Consider the following 20,798-nt stretch of genomic DNA (forward strand, 5'->3'; position numbering starts at 1 on the left):
TCTTGTCATTCTTTTTAAGACTTTGGCAAATTCATACAATAGGTATGTCATTGGCAGTCCCTCTGCCATAAGAACAAAAACTTCTTGTGCACTTACTTTTTTTTTATGTATGTGATAATATTTCCGACACGTTCATTAGCTTGAGAAAACTGATTTTAACAATAATCTTAATTTAGTTCCCTTCTTCCTCAACCTTTCTCCTCGTTAGTTCTCCATCTTCTCCATACTTTTGCTCCTCGTCCACGCCCCAGTCTCTTTTTACTCCTTTCATTTCTTCTCTTACACTGTAAACTTCAGGGTAGCGATTGTCTCTTTTTTATCTTCCTAGCCCCCAAGGTTTCAATACAGTCCTGTAAAAAAGCTCAGTGTTGCCAAGACATTCAGCTATGTTACTCATTCTTCAAGCCCACCTCTAGCACAGCTATTCCATATTTTCCCTTGCTGCATTAGCCTATGTTGTCTTTTGCTTTCCTGAATTTGTCATTTCTATGTATAATATCTTAGGTAATATCTCTACATTGTCTTGGATGTTCTATAATTGTTTCATTTATGTAAGTCTTATATTGTGCCCATGCCCACCAAGACTCTGTGTAACTTGACAGCAAGTAGGAACTATTTATATTATATATCCTTCAATGTGCCAGGCCATATGTAGGTGATTGTCAACTAGACAACATTCAATAAATGCACTGTGATGTGGGAATTGGAGAGAAAAGTACGAAGGGAATAACATGACCATGCATACCTTTGTTTTTAAGTCCAACAATAATACCCATGCTGCTGAGTCATTCTGCCTTTTTCAAATGATATTAATTCAGTGAGCTTTTATGCAATAAACATCATATTTATATAGGACTATCTCTCCTCTCCTCCCACAAAAAATTTATTTCCAATTGGATTTTGGTTTTCAGTTTTAGAAGTCTAGAGGAGAAGGAGAAGGGAGAACAAAGAGAACACAAGAGGACTGGAGGGATATAATTCCAGGGACTATTGATTCTAGACTGATGAGCTCAATCTCCTGGGGAACATTCCATGCTGTATTCCTCTTTCTGATCCTGGTTTTCCTCCATTTATTTGGGAGCTCTCTCAGTGTTCCAACCAAGTAGAGTTACCTTATTTCCCTAAGAAAAAAGTCAATGGATGTTTGCAGTTGTGATTATACCAATTTCAGGTGATTGTTCTTCCAGGCACCTTCACTTTGTGTCCATCTCTTTGCCCTTCCTGCTTTCCTCCTGGTGAAATTCTTAAAGGTCTGTAAGGTGATTCCCTCAAAGTCATGCTCCTTATGTCTCTGGTAGCTAGCATGACACATCAGTATTAATTTACTAATAAACTAGGGCGTCTGGTTCCTCCCTGCTAGCGTGCAGGTCAGCAAGGTTCTGCAGATAATGTCTTTGCATCTGTTGTTTAATCTAGAGGAATCAACTGGTGCTGAGAATATTCTAGGGAGATAGGGAAGTGGCTGCTGGGGAGTTGTTAAAGGGGAGCAGAGCACTGCCGGGAGACCTGACATGATAACAGAAGGTAGCTACTTTGTACATCCTGATTTCCCACTTTTGTTTTTACTTTATTCTTTAAAAATAAGGTGCTTTAAAAGGTATTTTTTTCCTTTCTTTGCAGATTTCAAATGAAGTTTTTCTACATAGCCCAGTTGGCTTACTGGTTTCATGCTTTTCCTGAACTCTACTTCCAGAAAACCAAAAAAGTAAGCTGGGATTCTGTATTTTTACAAGTTGTCTTGCCGTTTTTTTCCTTTTTTTGAAAAGTCACTCTAAAATTGGACATTTTCTCATGCCTCTAACCTCAAGTTTTCTTTCCCACCTCAGTTCTTCCCCACTTATTCTCCCACCTCCGCTCTTTCCACAAGGACTAAATATCCTCACATATTTCTTTGGGAAAATCTTTGGTCATATTTTAACTTCGAGTGGAATCTTTTACATTTGACATGTTAATCACTTGTCTTAAAATTGTATTCGTGGTAATTTTAAATAAAATTTAAACAAATTTAAAATCTGTTATATTAGTATTACAAATAATGTAATATTAGTTGTATGTTACTGATATTCTTAGGAGTTTCACAGATGAGACAAATGGATTAATCAGATTATTCTGCAGCTAACAGTTCTATGTGTTAAGGCCCAGTAAAAAAAAAATTCAGTATTAAATAAAGTAAGCTGTAGTTAAATACTCAGCAGTGAAGCTTTTCCTGAAATGGGTGGAGGATTCTTTTTATTTTAGAATGTGAGAAAAATATCTGTTTGTTTGTTTTAACAAATAACAACTGGAGCAGTGCGATATCTTTCTTTCCATTTTACCCTCAGTACTTCTCAGGTCAGACTCTGTGATACTGCTGAGCACACTTTAGTTTCTTTCTTCCAACTCTTTCTTCTCTCAAACCTTTACTACCTCCCTGTAGCTTGAAACTAAATACAGCAGGTCACCTGTGCTCTGCGGTGGTTTCTCTGGTTTATACCACCTCCTCCCTGCTCTCTTTTCCTCTGTGCTCTCTTTAGGCTTCATTCACAGTGATACTCTCTAATTTTATGATCCCAGCACATCTTTTTCTGGAATACTGTTAAATTAATCACACACTATTACTCCCTTTTTGGGGGAGAGATTATTTTTAAAATCCTATACAGGAGTATGGACAAAACAAGTTTTGTCCTGAGTTCACAACTATTGAAGCTGGAGAGGGCTGTGTGGGGGTTCATTATGCTCTCTCTTTGTTGAATATATATTTACATGTGTCCACATTTAAAGCTCCTTTACTTTTCAGTTTAGAAGTGTAACATGATCATTTCCTTTCTGACTTCCCCAAAGCCACACTTATTTGTATATGTACTGCAAGTAGTTAATCCAGAGTATAGCTACCTAATTTATTACTGCATTGTGTCTATGGTTTTTGTGTCCTGTGCGTCTGTCATCACTGATGCTGTCTGCTATGATTAGAAAACTGCACCAGGGGCGCCTGGGTGGCTCAGTGGGTTAAAGCCTCTGCCTTCGGCTCAGGTCATGATCCCAGGGTCCTGGGATCGAGCCCCGCGTGGGGCTCTCTGCTCTGTGGGGAGCCTACTAACTCCTCTCTGTCTGCCTGCCTCTCTGCCTACTTGTGATCTCTGTCTGTCAAATAAATAAATAAAATCTTTAAAAAAAAAAAAAGAATACTGCACCAAATAGAATTCATTTACTATGGCTTGAAAGTTCTTTTTATGTTGATTTCTTTTTCAAGTGGAGTGTTTTTCTAGTTAAGTTGATTATAAGGATTAAGATGATAAAACCTTTGGCTTAGAATGGTGTTAAGATAAGATCCTTAAGCTCACAGTTTCCAGAAGCCCTTCCATATTCAGTAAGCACCTAGTGTGAACCACAGATGTCCTTGAGCTGCACTGCCCAAAACAGAATCCACTAGCCACATTTAAAGTAATTATAATTAAAAACAAAATGTACTTTCTTAGTCACACTTAGTCCTACTGCAAGTACTCATTTAGCCACATGTGGCCATACTGTCTACCATTTTGTATAGCAGAGATAGAGAGCATTTCCATCATTGCAGAAAGTTCTGTCAGGCAGTGTTGCTGAGAACATCATTGTTTCTTAACATCTTACTACTGTGGCTCAAATATTTAAAGCTTTCTCCATGTCCAGACTTATATACCCATAGACATAATACCTCTAGGCTCCATTATTAATCTATATGTCTCTTAGTCATTGACCATGTAAATAAGGAAGGACATTTCAAAGTAATTGCTCATTTTAGTTTTCAAAGTTTTCCTTTCTTTATCAATTCCTGCCAGATGGCATTTCTCCAGAAATGCAATCTAATTTTTATGGAATAATTTGCATAACTTAGAACTTAACTGAAACTATTTTTAACACCTACATATGACAGTCGAAAGTAACTGTTTCAAGTAATTAACATAATTTGAAAGTAACAGCTGCATATGTGTTAAACAGTTTCTTAAAATTTACTCTATGAAAATTATTTTTGGAAGAACACTTTACTGGAAGAAACTAGTACAGTGATTGTTTTTGAACTGATCCTACAGAGAAACGAAGAAAGAAAGAAAGGAACACTGCTGTTAGTAGCAGTTCAAGAGGTGTGTTAGTCACAGATAACTCAGTTTCTTTTAAGGAGAATATTTTAAATACATACAATATGTATGCCTCAATATAAACATTATTCCATTTTGCCCATAAGAAGATTCACAATGTAATTTCTTATCCAGCTTGAATATGTGGAATTTGGGGGAAGTCTCAGTGAAATAGCCAAATGTTTTATTTCTCATATTCAGTTTATTTAGTTTAATTATATACACATATAAATATTTGCATATCCTATGAGTATTTTAAATTAGAAATAATGCTTTTTCCCCTCCCCACTTCATGGAAGGTATATTCACACTCTCCACATGCAGCTTTGTTGTTCATATCTGTCATTCATCACTAGAGCCACTTTTTGAAACCTTTCAGTTTGTCCAGAGTACATCATCATCCCTCTATTGATTCCTTTGCGAGGCCCTCTATAAACACTTGGAAATCACATTGATTGAGGTTTTTTAAGGCTGTGTATCTTACCCAAACATGTATTTTTTTAAAGATTTTATTTATTGATTTGACAGAGAGAAATCACAAGTAGACAGAGAGGCAGCCAGAGAGAGAGAGAGAGAGGGAAGCAGGCTCTCTGCTGAGCAGAGAGCCCGATGCGGGACTCGATCCCGGGACCCTGAGATCATGACCTGAGCCGAAGGCAGCGGCTTAACCCACTGAGCCACCCAGGCGCCACAGAAGTTATATTCTTTAAAATAGTTTTTCCAGCAGTTATTTCAGCAAATTGACTTAGACAGGTTTTATAAAATGAGTTTAGTGATCAATCAGCAATTTAAAAACTTGTAAAGCTTTTTTTGTAAGTATCAGGAGTCCCCTTAGTCCCTTTTCTCCTCAGAAATTTGGAGCATAGATTAACACATCTGAAGAATATGGCAGTATTTCCCATATCAAGTCACATGCCACTTGTTTTAATTTAAAATATTTTATTTAAAATTATAGTTAAAAGTGTTTTGTTGTGTACTGTCTACAATCACGTTGTACGTTGCCAGTGATATAAACACCACATCTGGGGAAATGTGTATCACGGGGGCACATGGGTGGCTTAGTGGGTTAAGCCTCTGCCTTCAGCTCAGGTCATGATCTTGGGGTCTTGGGATCAAGCCCTGCATCGGGCTCTCTGCTCGGCAGGGGGCCTGCTTCCCTCCCTCTCTCTCTGTCTGCCCCTTGTGTTGAACTTCAGCATTTAAGTCTTGACACTGTTCTCCCATTCTCTCTCTCTTTTTTTTTTTTTTTAAGATTTTTTAGTTGAGAGAGCATGAGCTGGGGGGTGGGGCAGAGGAAGAGGGAGAAGCAGACCCCCCACAGAGCAGGGAGCTTAATGTGGGGCTTGATCCCAGGACCCCGAGATCATGACCTGAGCTGAAGGCAGACACTCAACCGACTGAGCCACCTCAGGGCGCCTCTCCCTCTCTCTTGTAAGGAGAAATATTTCATTGGAAGTTTAAAAATTAAGACAGCTTATTTTCAGAGATCCTTCTTTCTCCAATTGGAAGAACCACTGTAAACTTGATATTATATCTTGGGTTTTTTTCCCGAAGAGTCTCAAAACATAGTAGTATATATGGTACTATTTGACTGTCTTATGTTCTCCCTTTCTAACATTTGATCTTTGTACCATTCTTGTTTTGTTTTGTTTTGTTTTTAAATATTTTATTTATTTATTTGTCAGAGAGAGAGAGGAGCGAGAGTGAGCACTAGCAGACAGAGTGGTAGGCAGAGGCAGAGGGAGAAGCAGGCTCCCGGCTGAGCAAGAAGCCCGATGCGGGACTCGATCCCAGGATGCTGGGATCATGACCTGAGCTGAAGGCAGCCGCTTAACCAGCTGAGCCACCCAGGCGTCCCTAACACTGTCAGTTTTTATAGACATTTGTGACTACAACTCAAGATGAAAAGCTAGATTTTACATCATAATTTAGTGTGTATGTGTGTGTGAAATCTGTAATAAAGTTTTTATGAAACAGTATAATATGCTGTACACAGAAATGGTTCAGCATGTTTAATCTATTATGCATCTCTATCTACAGGAAGATATTCCTCGTCAGCTTGTCTACATTGGTCTTTACCTCTTTCACATTGCCGGAGCTTATCTTTTAAAGTAAGTTGGGGTTTTGCTTGGATGTGTAAATGGACTGGGTAGATAGTGGGTTAGTCTGTTTTAATTGATAATTCATCTTTACATTTTAAATTTGTCCTTTTAACAGCTTGAATCATCTAGGACTTGTTCTTCTGGTGCTACATTATTTTGTTGAATTTCTTTTCCACATTTCCCGCCTGTTTTATTTTAGTGACGAAAAGTATCAGAAAGGGTAAGTAAGTTGTTTAGCCATTCTATTTCTTGTGTAATTAAAGTCAAGTCTGTTGCCAAGGACTGTGCTATTGCCAAGGTCCATGCTGGGGGCAATTATATCACTCTGTAAGCTATTAGTAGTAGCTTAAAATAAAATTTAAAAACTTTACAATTCAGGTTGGCATTTTATTCTCTAAAATGGGAGTCTCATCTTTGCTGGAGAGATGTTATATTGGAACTTATAATTTTGAAGGTTTTGGGGGTTTAGTTTTCTGTTATAATTGCCCTTTGGTTTAATGCATGTTTTTCTTTTGGAGGAAGAGTAATGGGGAAGTGATAACAGGAATAGGAAAGAAGAAAATGAAATAAAAGATTATATAGCCTTTAAAAAAAAGACTATATAGCCTAAAAGATACTAAAATATTTCAATGGAAAATTGGACTGAAAACAGAATTGGAATAGTATGACTTGTTAAAAAAAGAAAGTAAAACTAGGCCTATTAAGTGGGAATTGGGTGTCCTGTTTATTAACAGGACAACTTTTGTCCAGCAGTTTTCAGAATTTTTCTGTGCCAGTAGTCATTAATAATAGTTACATTTTTATTTTTTTTTTAAGAATCTTATTTATTTATTTGACATAGAGAGATCACAAGTAGGCAGAGAGAGAGGAAGGGAAGCAGGCCCCTGCTGAGCAGAGAGCCCGACGCGGGACTCGATCCCAGGACCCTGAGATCATGACCCGAGCCGAAGGCAGTGGCTTAACCCACTGAGCCACCCAGGCGCCCCAATAGTTACATTTTTAAAAAGGAGATCAGCTAAACGAAGAGTCAATTATTTCTTTACTGGACTTCTAGAATCTTAAAGCTGCTGTGTGATTTATCTCCAAAAGTGTGATATAGTATATAGTAGATCCCAAACATTTTACTTCAGAATCCTTTTTTGCAGAACAATAAGAAATGTTGTGTTTTTTTTTAATTATTTTTATTAATATATAATGTATTCCTTGCCCTGGGGGTACAGGTCTTGAATCATCAAGCATACACACTTCACAGCACTCACCATAGCACATTGTTTTAATATGCATTTGCTTAGTAGGAATCTGATTTTTATTAGAATCTATTCCTATCTTTGCAATCTTATGAGTTTGACTTAAGACATTTTCTTACAGGTTTTCTCTGTGGGCAGTTCTATTTGTTTTGGGAAGACTGCTGACTTTAATTCTTTCTGTACTCACGGTTGGCTTTGGCCTTGCAAGAGCAGAGAATCAGAAATTGGATTTCAGTGCTGGGAACTTCAATGTGTTAGCCGTAAGGTACAGCCCATTTTAACATTTTTCTTACTTTGTACTGCTATATAGGATATATTATCCATTTATGATGTAGATCATCTTAAAAAAATAGAGACAGATACAGGGGGGAACACATTCATGTGATTTCAAACCTGCTGCAATCTCATATGTTTTAATTGAAATGCTAAGGGATTTCTTTGAATTTAGAGATTAACTATTAATGGGATAATTATTTATTAGCATCATCTTGTCACCATTGGGAATTTAGCACCAAGTGAATCCTGTCAGTGCTAGATAGAATACTTCATTCAGTGGCCATTGCTTTGATATACTCTAATGTTTTGTTTATTAACCTTAATATTCTCAGAATTGCTGTCCTGGCATCCATTTGCATTACCCAAGCATTCATGATGTGGAAGTTCATTAATTTTCAGCTTCGGAGGTGGAGGGAACATTCTGCTTTTCAGGCACCAGCTGTGAAGAAGAAACCAACAGTGACTAAAGGCAGGTCTTCTAGAAAAGGAACAGGTTTGTATTCAGTAAGCCGTGGAAAAGCTGAAGTAGAAAACTTTTTTTCTTTTTTAATGTTGTGGGGTTTCATTCTAAACTTAAGATTTAAAAAAATTTTTTTTCATTTGAGAGAGCAAGAGAGCACTGTGCACAGGAGCAGGGGAGGGAGCAGAGGGGGAGGGAGAGGGACAAGCAGATGCTGTTCTGAGCGCAGAGCCCAACGCTGGGCTCAGTCCCATAACCCTGAGATCATGACCTGACCTGAAACCAAGAGTCAGACACTCAACTGACTAAGCCACTCAAGCATCCCTAAATCTTACAAAGAAAATTTGATTCTGTTTTTAGCAAAATCAGAAGCAAAGTAAAACTTACCCATTCGACAATTTATTGATTCCCTAGGATTGGTTATTTCCCAAAAGCTGTCTACTAAATTTCTCTTCTCCCAGGTTTTCCACTAGACCCATGTATATGGGCCGTTTTTGATTGAATTATTAACCCAGCAATTGGTAGTTTTTGCTTTCAAGCATCTTACTCATATTTTTAAAAAAAGAAAAGGAAAACCTCTTTATAGCCCCTCCCATCTGCCTTTAGTTCCGAGTAGAACAGCTTTTCTATAACTTTTGATTGCTTGATCCTTCATCTTTGAGTCTATATCTACCACCCTCTTTTCTCCTTCTGGCTTCTGATTGAAAATGCATTGACATTGCAATAATTTTTTCAACTAGTATTTGGTGTTATACTTGGAATTGTAACATAGAGGAGTTACATGGCATCAACTCTGGTTTGCTCCTTAGAAGTCTTCATATTTGATAGTTATGCCCTCCAGCCCTGTCCTATTCAGGCTTGTCTCAGCAACTCTTGGGCCTTTGCATTTCATATAAATTTTAGTACATCTTGGTCATTTTCCACTCTCTGCCCTCCACCCTGCCAAAGAAACTCTTCCTGGGATATTTGATTAGCATTACATTGAATCTGTAGATCATTTTAGGGAGGAATGAACACTTCAGCCTGTGAGTATGGTATATACTTCCATTTACCTAGATTATTTTTAACTTCTTTCAGTGGTATTTATTTAATGACCATTTTGTCGGGATCTAGTAAATCACATACCATAGGGTTCACCCTTTAAAGTGTATGTTTCAGTGGTTTTTTAAGTATATTCACAAAGCGTGTGAACCACTAATTCCAGAACATTTTTTGTCTCCCCAAAAAGAAACCGCATGCCCACTAGCAGTCTTTTCCTATCCCTTCCTTCCCCCTGCCTCTGGCAACCACTTACCTATTTTCTGTCTCTGTCGATTGCCTTTTCTGGACATTTCATATAAATGGAATCGTATAAATTGTGATCTTCTGCAACTGGTTTCTTTCACAGATTATGTTTATCCACTTACTAGCTGATGGGCATTTGGGTTGTTTGCACTTTTTAGCTAATTGAATAATGCTGCTGTAAACATTTATGTACAAATTGTAGTTTGAACATCTGTTTTTGCTCTCTTGGGTATATACCTAGGAATAGAATGGCTAGGACAAATGTTAATTGAATATTTAACATTTGCAGGGGAACCAATAAACTGATTTCCACAGTGGCTGCACCATTTGACATTCATTGTTCTTACAATATTCTTTTGTCCCCTGCAGCATTTGTGGAAAAGACTAATCTTTCTCTATTGAGTTGTCCTGATATCCTTGTTGAAAAATCAGTTGATCAGCTGCTTACAGGGCAGAATAAATAACTTATTTTCAGTGGGGAGAGGAAATCAGTTGATCAAAATGTAGGAATTTATTTTTGAGCTCTCAATTCTGTTCTGTAGATCTATATGCCTCTTCTTATGCTAGTACCACCCTGTCTTGATTAATGTTGCTTTCTAGTTCATTTTGAAATCAGGAAATGTGAGTCTTCCATTTTGTTCTTTTTCATGATTTGGTTATTCTGGGTCCTCTGCACTTCCGTATGAATTTTAGGATAATCTTGTCAGTTTCTGCAAAAGCCAGCTGGGCTTTTGATATGGATTACTTTGAATTTGTCAATTTCCTTGAAAAATAGGAACATTGATATCTTATCATTTATTTGGGTCTTCCTTCATTTCTTTTAGTTAAATTTTGTAGTTATCATTGTACAAATCTTTTTTATTCCTAAGTATTTTATTCTTTTTGGTGATATTATAAATAGAATTTTCTTCTTTTCATTTTTGGATGTTTATTGCCAGTATATAGAAATATAATTGATTTTTCCATATTGATCTTTTATCCTGCAATATCACTGAACTTTTTAGGATTTTTTTTCTAAGATTTTTTTTTTTATTTATTTGAGAGAGGACGCATGAGAGGAGGAAGGTCAGAGGGAGAAGCAGACTCCATGCTGAGCAGGGAGCCTGATGAGGGTAGATCCTGGGACTCCAGGACCATGACCTGAGCCGAAGGTGGTCACTTAACCAACTGAGCCACCCAGGTACCCCTGAACTTCTTTTTTTTTTTTTTTTTTTTTTTTTAAGATTTTATTTATTATTTATTTGACAGACAGAGATCACAAGTAGGCAGAGAGGCAGGCAGAGAGAAAGGGAAGCAGGCTCCCTGCTGAGCAGAGAGCCCGATGCGGGGCTCGATCCTAGGACCACCAGGACCATGACCTGAGCCGAAGGCAAAGGCCCCAACCCACTGAGCCACCCAGGCGCCCCTGAACTTCTTAGGATTATTATTTAGTAGTAGGGTTTTTGTGTGGACTCTTTAGCATTTTCAGTATGCAGGACTATGTCATCTGCAAATGGAAATAGTTTTACTTCTTCCTCTCTAATCTGGATGATTTTTTTAATTAATTTTTTTAATTTATTATTATTGTTTTTTTTAATAAACATATAATGTATTTTTATCCCCAGGGGTACAGCTCTGTGAATTACCAAGTTTACACACTTCACAGCACTCACCATAGCACATACCCTCCCCAATGTCCATAACCACACCCCCCTCTCCCAACCCCCTCCCCCCAGCAACCCTCAGTTTGTTTTGTGAGATTAAGAGGCACTTATGGTTTGTCTCCCTCCTGATCCCATCTTGTTTCATTTATTCTTCTCCTTCCCCCTAACCCCCCCCCCCATGTTGTATCTCCACTTCCTCATATCAGGGAGATCATGTGATAGTTGTCTTTCTCCGATGGACTTATTTCACTAAGCATAATACCCTCTAGTTCCATCCACATCGTCGCAAATGGCAAGATTTCATTTCTTTTGATGGCTGCATAGTATTCCATTGTGTATACATACCACATCTTCTTTATCCATTCATCACTGATGTCACTGATGGACATCACTGATGGACAACAAGGTTTGTTCCATAGTTTGGCTATTGTAAACATTGCTGCTATAAACATTTGGGTGCACGTGCCCCTTCGGATCACTATGTTTGTACGTTTAGGGTAAATACCCAGTAGTGCAATTACTGGGTCATAGGGTAGTTCTATTTTCAACTTTTTGAGGAACCTCCATGCTGTTTTCCAGAGTGGCTGCACCAGCTTCCACTCCCACCAACAGTGTAGGAGGGTTCCCCTTTTCTCCACATCCTCACCAGCATCTGTCATTTCCTGACTTGTTAATTTTAGCTGTTCTGACTGATGTGAGGTGATATCTCATTGTGGTTTTGATTTGTATTTCCCTGATGCCGAGTTATGTGGAGCACTTTTTCATGTGTCTGTTGGCCATCTGGATGTCTTCTTTGCAGAAATGTCTGTTCATGTCCTCTGCCCATTTCTTGATTGGATTATTTGTTCTTTGGGTGTTGAGTTTGATAAGTTCTTTATAGATTTGGGACACTAGTCCTTTATCTGATATGTAGTTTGCAAATATCTTCTCCCATTCTGTCAGTTGTCTTTTGGTTTTGTTAACTGTTTCCTTTGCTGTGCAAAAGCTTTTGATCTTGATGAAGTCCCAGTAGTTCATTTTTGCCCTTGCTTCCCTTGCCTTTGGCGATGTTCCTAGGAAGATGTTGCTGCGGCTGAGATCGAAGAGGTCGCTACCTGTGTTCTCCTCAAGGATTTTGACAGATTCCTTTCTCACTTTGAGGTCTTTCATCCATTTTGAGTCTGTTTTCCTGTGTGGTGTACGGAAATGGTCCGATTTCATTTTTCTGCATGTGCCTGTCCAATTTTCCCAACACCATTTATTGAAGAGGCTGTCTTTTTTCCATTGGACATTCTTTCCTGCTTTTTCAAAGATTAGTTGACCATAGAGTTGAGGGTCTATTTCTGGGCTCTCTATTCTGTTCCATTGATCTATGTGTCTGTTTTTGTGCCAGTACCATGCTGTCTTGATGATGACAGCTTTGTAATAGAGCTTGAAGTCCGGAATTGTGATGCCACCAACTTTGGCTTTCTTTTTCAATATTCCTTTGGCTATTTGAGGTCTTTTCTGGTTCCATATAAATTTTAGGATTATTTGTTCCATTTCTATGAAAAAAATGGATGGGATTTTGATAGGGATTGCATTAAATGTGCAGATTGCTTTAGGTAGCATAGACATTTTCACAATATTTGTTCTTCCAATCCAGGAGCATGGAACATTTTTCTATTTCTTTGTGTCTTCCTCAATTTCTTTCATGAGTACTTTATAGTTTTCTGAGTATAGATTCTTAGCCTCTTTGGTTAGGTTTATTCCTAGGTATCTTATAGTTTTGGGTGCAATTGTAAATAGGATTGACTCCTTAATGTCTCTTTCTTCTGTCTTGCTGTTGCTATATAGGAATGCAACTGATTTCTGTGCATTGATTTTATATCCTGGCACTTTACCGAATTCCTGTACAAGTTCTCGCAGTTTTGGAGTGGAGCCTTTTGGGTTTTCCACATATTGTATTATATCATCTGCAAAGAGTGATAGTCTGACGACTTCTTTGCCGATTTGGATGCCTTTAATTTCTTTTTGTTTTCTGATTGCTGAGGCTAGAACTTCTAGTACTATGTTGAATAGTAGTGGTGATAATGGACATCCCTGCCATGTTCCTGACCTTAGCGGAAAAGCTCTCAGTTTTTCTCCATTGACAATGATACTTGCAGTGGGTTTTTCATAGATGGCTTTGATAATATTGAGGTATGTGCCCTCTACCCCTACACTTTGAAGAGTTTAGATCAGGAAGGGATGCTGTACTTTGTCAAATGCTTTTTCAGCATCTATAGAGAGTATCATATGGTTCTTGTTCTTTCTTTTATTAATGTGTTGTATCACATTGATACAACAGCCAACCTTGCAGCCCTGGAATAAATCCCACTTGGTTGTGGTGAATAATCCTTTTAATGTACTGTTGGATCTTATTGGCTAGTATTTTGGTGAGAATTTTCGCATCTGTGTTCATCAAGGATATTGGTCTGTAGTTCTCTTTTTTGATGGGATCCTTGTCTGGTTTTGGGATCAAGGTGATGCTGGCTTCATAAAATGAATTTGGAAGTTTTCCTTCCATTTCTATTTTTTGGAACAGTTTCAGGAGAATAGGAATTAGTTCTTCTTCAAACATTTGGTAGAATTCCCCTCAGAAGCTTTCTGATCCTGGGCTTTTGTTTGTTTGGAGATGTTTGATGACTGTTTCAATCTCCTTACTGGTTATGGGTCTGTTCAGGTTTTCTATTTCTTCCTGGTTCAGTTGTGGTAGTTTATATGTCTATAGGAATGCACCCATTTCATTCCAGATTGTCAAATTTGTTGGTGTAGAGTTGCTCATAGTATGTTCTTATAATTGTGTGTATTTCTTTGGTGTTAGTTACGATCTCTCCTCTTTCATTCATGATTTTATTTATTTGGGTCCTTTATCTTTTCTTTTTGATAAGTCTGGCCAGGGGTTTATCAGTCTTATTAATTCTTTCAAAGAACCAGCTCCTAGTTTCGTTGATTTCTTCTGTTGGTTTTTTTAATTTCTATTTCATTGATTTCTGCTCTGATCTTTATGATTTCTCTTCTTCTGCTGGGTTTAGGCTTTCTTTGTTGTTCTTTCTCCAGCTCCTTTAGGTGTAGGGTTAGGTTGTGTATTTGAGACCTTTCTTGTTTCTTGAGAAAGGCTTGTATCACTATACATTTTCCTCTCAGGACTACCTTTGCTGGGTCCCACAGATATTGAACCGTTGTGTTTTCATTATCATTTGTTTCCATGAATTTTCTCAATTCTTCTTTAATTTCCTGGTTGACCCATTCATTCTTTAGAAGGATGCTGTTTAGTCTTCATGTATTTGGGTTCTTTCCAAGTTTCCTCTTGTGATTGAGTTCTAGCTTCAGAGCATTGTGGTCTGAAAATATGCAGGAAATGATGCCAGTGTTTTGGTACCTGTTGAGACCTGATTTGTGATCCAGGATGTGATCTGTTCTGGAGAATGTTCCATGTACACTAGAGAAGAATGTGTATTCAGTTGCTTTGAGATGGAATGGAAATCTGAATATATCTGGTCCATTGCTTAAGGCTTTTATTTCCTTTTTGATCTTTTGCTTAGATGATCTGTCCATTTCAGTGAGGGGATGTTAAAGTCCCGTACTATTATTCTATATTTGATGTGTTTCTTTGGTTTTATCATTAATTGGTTTATGTAGTGGCTGCTCATATGTTAGGGACATAGATATTTAAAATTGTTAGATCTTCTTATTGGACAGACTGACCACTTAAGTATGATAGAGTGTCCTTCCTCATCTCTTATTTTAGTCTTTGGCTTAAAATCTAATTGATCGGATATAAGGATTGCCACCCCAGCTTTCTTCTGATGTCCATTAGCTTGGTAAACTGTTTTCCACCCCCTCACTTTAAATCTGGAGGTGTCCTTGGGTCTAAAATGAGTTTCTTGTAGACAACATATTGGTGGGTTTTGTTTTTTTATCCATTCTGATACCCTTTGTCATTTGATTGAGGCATTTAGCCCATTAATATTCAGGGTAATTATTGAGAGATATGAATTTAGTGCCATTGTATTGCCTGTAAGGTGACTGTTACTGTATATTGTCTCTGTTCCTTTCTGATCTACTACTTTTAGGCTCTCTCTTTGCTTAGAGGACCCCTTTCAATATTTCCTGTAGAGCTGGTTTGGTGTTTGCAAATTCTTTCAGTTTTTGTTTGTCCTGGAAGCTTTTGATCTCTCCTTCTATTTTCAAGGATAGCCTAGTTGGATATAGTATTCTTGGCTGCATGTTTTTCTCATTTAGTGCTCTGAATATATCATGCCAGTTCTTTCTGGCCTGCCAGGTCTCTGTGGATAAGTCCACTGCCAATCTAATATTTTTACCATTGTATGTTACAGACTTCTTTTCCCGGGCTGCTTTCAGGATTTTCTCTTTGTTGCTAAGACTTGTAAATTTTACTATTAGGTGACGGGGTGTGGACCTATTCTTATTGATTTTGAGGGGGATTCTCTGCACCTCCTGGATTTTGATGCTTGTTCCCTTTGCCGTATTAGGGAAATTCTCTCCAATAATTCTCTCCAATATATACCTTCTTCTGCTCCCCTCTCTCAATATATACCTTCTTCTGCTCCCCTCTCTCTTTCTTCTTCTTCTGGAATCCCAATTATTCTAATGTTGTTTCGTCTTATGGTGTCACTTATCTCTCGAATTCTCCGCTCATGGTCCAGTTGCTGTTTGTTACTCTTTTGCTCACCTTCTTTATTCTCTGTCATTTGGTCTTCTATGTCACTAATTCTTTCTTCTGCCTCATTTATCCTAGCAGTGAGAGCCTCCATTTTTTATTGCACCTCATTAATAGCTTTTTTTATTTCAACTTGGTTAAATTTTAATTCTTTTATTTCTCCAGAAAGGGCTTTTACCTCTCCAGAGAGGGTTTCTCTAATATCTTCCATGCCTTTTTCGAGCCCAGCCAGAACCTTGAGAATCGTCATTCTGAACTCTAGGTCTGACATATTACCAATGTCTGTATTGATTAGGTCCCTAGCCTTCGGTACTGCCTCTTGTTCTTTTTTTTGTGGTGAGTTTTTCCACCTTGTCATTTTGTCCAGATAAGAGTATATGAAGGAGCAAATAAAATACTAATAAGGTGGCAAAGACCCCAGGAAAATCCACTTTAACCAAATCAGAAGAGACCCCAAATCGTGGGGGGAGATAAAGGAGATAAAAAGAAGTTCAGGAAAAAAAAACAATTTTTTTTAAAGAAAACAAATAAAAAATATAAAAAAGAAAATATATATATATTAGATAAACTAGTTTAAAAACATTAAAAAAGAAAAGGGTAAAAGTTAAAAAAGAAAGTTAGCAGAAGAAAAAAAAATTAAATTAACTACAAGACTAAAGAATCTTGGGGAGAAAGCCATGACTTCCGTGCTTTGCTTTCTCCTCCTCTGGAATTCTGATGCTCTCCTTGGTAGGTGAACTTAGTCTTGGCTGCATTTCTTGTTGATCTTCTGGGAGAGGGGCCTGTTGTAGTGATTCTCAAGTGTCTTTGCCTGAGGCGGAATTGCACTGTCCTTACCAGGGGCCAGTCTAAGTAATCCGATCAGGTTCGCTTTCAGGAGCTTTTGTCCCCTGAAGGCTTTCTGTAGAGTTCCGGAGGATGGGAATGAAAATGGCGGCCTCCCAGTCTCCGGCCGGAGGAGCCGAGAGCTGGGGTCCCCACTCCTCAGTGCGCTATCAGAGAAAAGAGCCTAATCACTCCCGTTTCCCTGGCCTCTGGCTGCACTCTGAGCTCACCTAGCCTGCGACCAGTTCAAGGTAACCCCAGAGCTGAGAGCTCACTCCTCGGCTCTGTCTCTGTAGCCGGTTTCCCCGCTCTAATACCTGTGAGCTCTGCGACACTCACACCTCCGATCCTTCCGTGACCCCGCGTGGGCTTCACCCAGGTTTAGCCTCTGGAGCGATGTCACTCAGTGGAGCAGACCTTTAAAAGTCCTGATTTTGTGCTCCATTGCTCTGCCACTTGCCGGGAGCTGGCCCCACCCTCCACGGTCTATCTTCCCCTTGCTTTGGATTCACTTCTCTGCTGGTCCTACCTTTCGGAAAGTGATCGATTTTCTGTTTCTAGAATTGCTGTTCTTCTTGTCTTCAATCTCCCGTTGGATTTGTAGGTGTTTGCAATGGTTTGATAATCTATCTAGCTGATCTCAGCCTGCTACTTCTCTGCCATCTTGACTCTTCCCCCGCCATCTTGACTCCTCCCCCGCATAATCTGGATGATTTTTATTTCATTTTCTTGCCAAACAGCCCTGGCTAGAACCTCCAAAACAATGTTGAGTAGAAGCGGAGAGAACAAACATTCCTATCTTGTTCCTGATATTATCAGGAAAGCGTGTAGTCCTTTACCATTACATATAATGTTGCCTGTGGGTTGCCTAAATGCCTTTTTATCAGCTTAAGGAGGTTCCCTTCTATTTCTAATTTATTAGTATTTTTTTCATGAAAGGATGTTAGATTTTGTCACTTGCTTTTTCTGCATCTACTGAAATCATCAAATGGTTTTTGTTCTTCATTTTATTGATATCATGTATTACTATTAATTGGTTTTTGAATGTTAACCCAACAGTGCATTCCTGGGATAAATCTCATTTGGTTATGGCATATAATCCTCTATAGATATTGTTTGATTTGGTTTGTTAGTATTTTATTGAGCATTTTTATATCTATATTCATAAAGGATATTGATGTGTATTTTTTAGTAATGTATTTATTTTCAAATGTAAAACCAGCCTTACATTTTTAGCTTAAATCCAAGTTGATGATAATACATAGCTTTTAGTAGATTGGTGTTTTTCAGTATCTCTGTTAGGATTTTTGTACCTGTGTTCATATAAAAGATTGGCCTCTAATTAGCCTGGTTTTGTTTTTGTAATGTTCTTAGCACATCTTGGTGTCAGGGTTATGATAGCTTTATAAATAAAAGTATTGGGCAGTTTTATCCTTTGTGTGAAGTCAACATTCTTTTTTACTTAAATGCTTGGAAGAATCTACCAGTGAGGCCATCTAACCTAGAATCTTCTCTGGAGGAGGCTATTTACCTATAGATTTACATTCTTTAATAGATAATAGGATTATTCAGGTTTTTATTCCTTATTGTGTCTCTTTTGGAAAATTGTATTTCTCAAGAATTTTCATTTCATCTAACTTGGCAAATGTATCAGTAAAATTATTCATAATATTCTTTTATTAATTTGTGTAGAATAGTAGTATTTTTTACTTCCTATGTTAGTAATTTATGCCCTTCCCCCACCCCCCCATTAGCCAAAAGCTAACATTTGTGGGCTCTTTTTTTATTTTCTTAGTCATATCATTGATTTCTGTTCGTGGTTCTTTGGGCTTGATTTGCTACTTTGCTATTTGTGGTTTACCTTCTTGAGATAGATCTTTACATCATTGATTTTCTGCCCATCTCGTGAATTACTTGCAATTAAAGGCAAGCTTTCCCTTTCAGCAGTGCTTTAATTGAATTTCACAAATTTTGATATTATAATTCCAATCTGATTTCTTCTTTGATCCACAGATCATTTATTAATACATTGTTCAATTTACAACTACATGGGCATTTTCTAGTTTTCTTTTTGTTACTGATTTCTAGCTTAATTCTGTTATGGCTAAAGAATATATTCCGAATGATTTCAGTTCTTTGGAATTTGTTGAGACTTTCATTATGGCTCAGCATGTGTTCAGTTTTGGTAAATGTTCCATTTGGACTTCAAAAGAATGTGTTTTCTGAATTTCTTGGTTATTAGTTGTATATCAGGTCAGATTTGTTAGTTGTATTTTTCAATCTTTTATATCTTTACTGATTTGGTAGAAGGAGTTCTATTTGTTCAGTCAGTTATTGCAGGAGATACTGAACTTTTCCGTGTAGTTTACCAGCTTTCACTTTAAATATTTTGAGACGTATAAGTACATCAAAATTTAGGGTTATTGTAAATTATGAATTTGTCCTCTTACTGAATGTCTGTCTTCATTTCTAGTAAATTTCTGTATTTACTATAGCTGCACCAACTTTCTTTTGGTAAGATGTTATGGTGCATCTTTTTCTTTATTTTTCTACTTTAAACCTTTCTTTGTCCTTAAATATAAATTTCATCTCTTGTCAGCAGCATATAATTGCATCTAATTATCTGACAATTATTGTCTTTGTTTTTAGGAATATGATTTTCTTTGTCTTTATCCTGTTCTCTGTCATACAGATCTTCCTGAATTTTGCTTGGCTTGACTTCTTTTATCATTTTTGGAAAATTCTTGACCCTAATCTCTTCAAATATTCTTCTACCCCATTCTCTCTCTCCTTTCCTTCTGGAACTCCAATATATGTGTTAAACCCTTTTTACCCTGTCCATGCTTTCTGCATTTTTCATCCCTTTTTTTCTGAGTTTTAATCTAAGTTTGTTTGTTTTTAATTTTTATTTATTTATTTGACAGAGAGAGAGATCACAAGTAGGCAGAGAAGCAGGCAGCGAGAGAGAAGGAAACAGGCTCCCTGTTGAGCAGAGGCAATGCTCTGCTGGGCTCAATCCCAGGACCCTGAGATCATGACCTGAGCCGAAGGCAGAGGCTTTAACACACTGAGCCACCCAGGCGCCCCCAATCTAAGTATTTTTTTTCTGGTTCACTGATTTCTTCTGTTGCGCCTAATCTGCTATGAAATTCATTATTTAAGTCTGTATTTTCAGTTACTGTATTTTCCAGTTCTAGGATTAAAGATTTAGTTCTCATGAAATTCTCCATCTTTTCATTTATTTTTATTACTCATTTTATGAGTCCCTGTGTGATAACTCCAGATGTGGATCACCTGAGGACCTTTTTCTTTTCTTTTCTCTTCTTTTTCTCTTCAAAGGTAAACACCTTCTTTATGTGAGTTGAAGATAGGAGGGAGGAGGATTTATTTACCTTTTGGACCTTGATTTTCCTCAAATAGAGCTCCAGCTTTTTGCCCTCTAGCACATAGCCCTCTGCTCAGCCACACTGGCCTGGTCTTCAGGCAGTGTACTCAAGAAGCCTGCTCTTATGGAACTGCTGATTGTGGCTTGCTTTTTCTTTCCATTATGTTTCTTCCGAATTTTCTTTGATTCTTTTTTGTTTAAAATCTCTTCCTCCTTAGGTGTCAACTTAACCCCCTTCTTAAGCCCAGAGGTAGTACATAGTGGAACTCATACCATGGTCAGGATGGCCTGCTGTCAATGAGCATGGTACCGTTCCTCACCAGGGTCTTGGTGTGGACTGCTCATTCACTGTTGGGTACTTTGTAGATAATATCAGTAATTCCTGTTTGCTTCTTCCAACACTCAGAGCCCCACAAGAAGTTCCCCACATCCAGCCTCCAAGCAGTGTACTTCTTATTACCTCCCCAGATTGGAACTGTGTGTATGGGGCAGAGCATCCCAGTTCATCCTTCTGCTTCTTGCGGAAGGGCTTTCTCTTGCCCCCGGTCTTGCAAGTTGTACCAGTTGTCCCAGCAGATGCCCATCACTTGGTGCTGGCTGAAAAGAGTGAAGATCTATTCCTAATATATTTTTTTCTCTCAGTTTTTAGTACCTTGGTCTTGCTTTCTGGGATGCCTGGTAGTTTTTTAATTGAATACTGGGTGTTTTATGTAAAAATGGGTATAGGTTTTAGTCGAGTTTATAGAGGCTCTGGATTGAATATGGGTAGATCATTCTGTCCTGTCAAAGCTGATCTGTTTC

The 20,798-nt window shown here is 37.9% G+C and overlaps 1 protein-coding gene across 1 annotated transcript in view; it reads left to right on the top strand.

The window, feature by feature from the left end:
• The window catches only part of TRAM1 (translocation associated membrane protein 1), a 36,091-nt gene that overhangs the window by 12,447 nt on the left and 2,846 nt on the right, over positions 1-20,798 (top strand). Inside the window, exons 6-10 of the mRNA XM_059166246.1 lie at positions 1,621-1,705; positions 6,132-6,202; positions 6,309-6,413; positions 7,562-7,705; positions 8,049-8,209. Coding sequence (XP_059022229.1) covers positions 1,621-1,705; positions 6,132-6,202; positions 6,309-6,413; positions 7,562-7,705; positions 8,049-8,209 — 566 coding nt within the window. The remainder of the gene's footprint in view (positions 1-1,620; positions 1,706-6,131; positions 6,203-6,308; positions 6,414-7,561; positions 7,706-8,048; positions 8,210-20,798) is intronic.

The sequence above is a fragment of the Mustela lutreola genome, chromosome 3 (assembly GCF_030435805.1).
Source record: "Mustela lutreola isolate mMusLut2 chromosome 3, mMusLut2.pri, whole genome shotgun sequence".
In the NCBI taxonomy this organism is placed as follows: Eukaryota; Metazoa; Chordata; class Mammalia; order Carnivora; family Mustelidae; genus Mustela; species Mustela lutreola.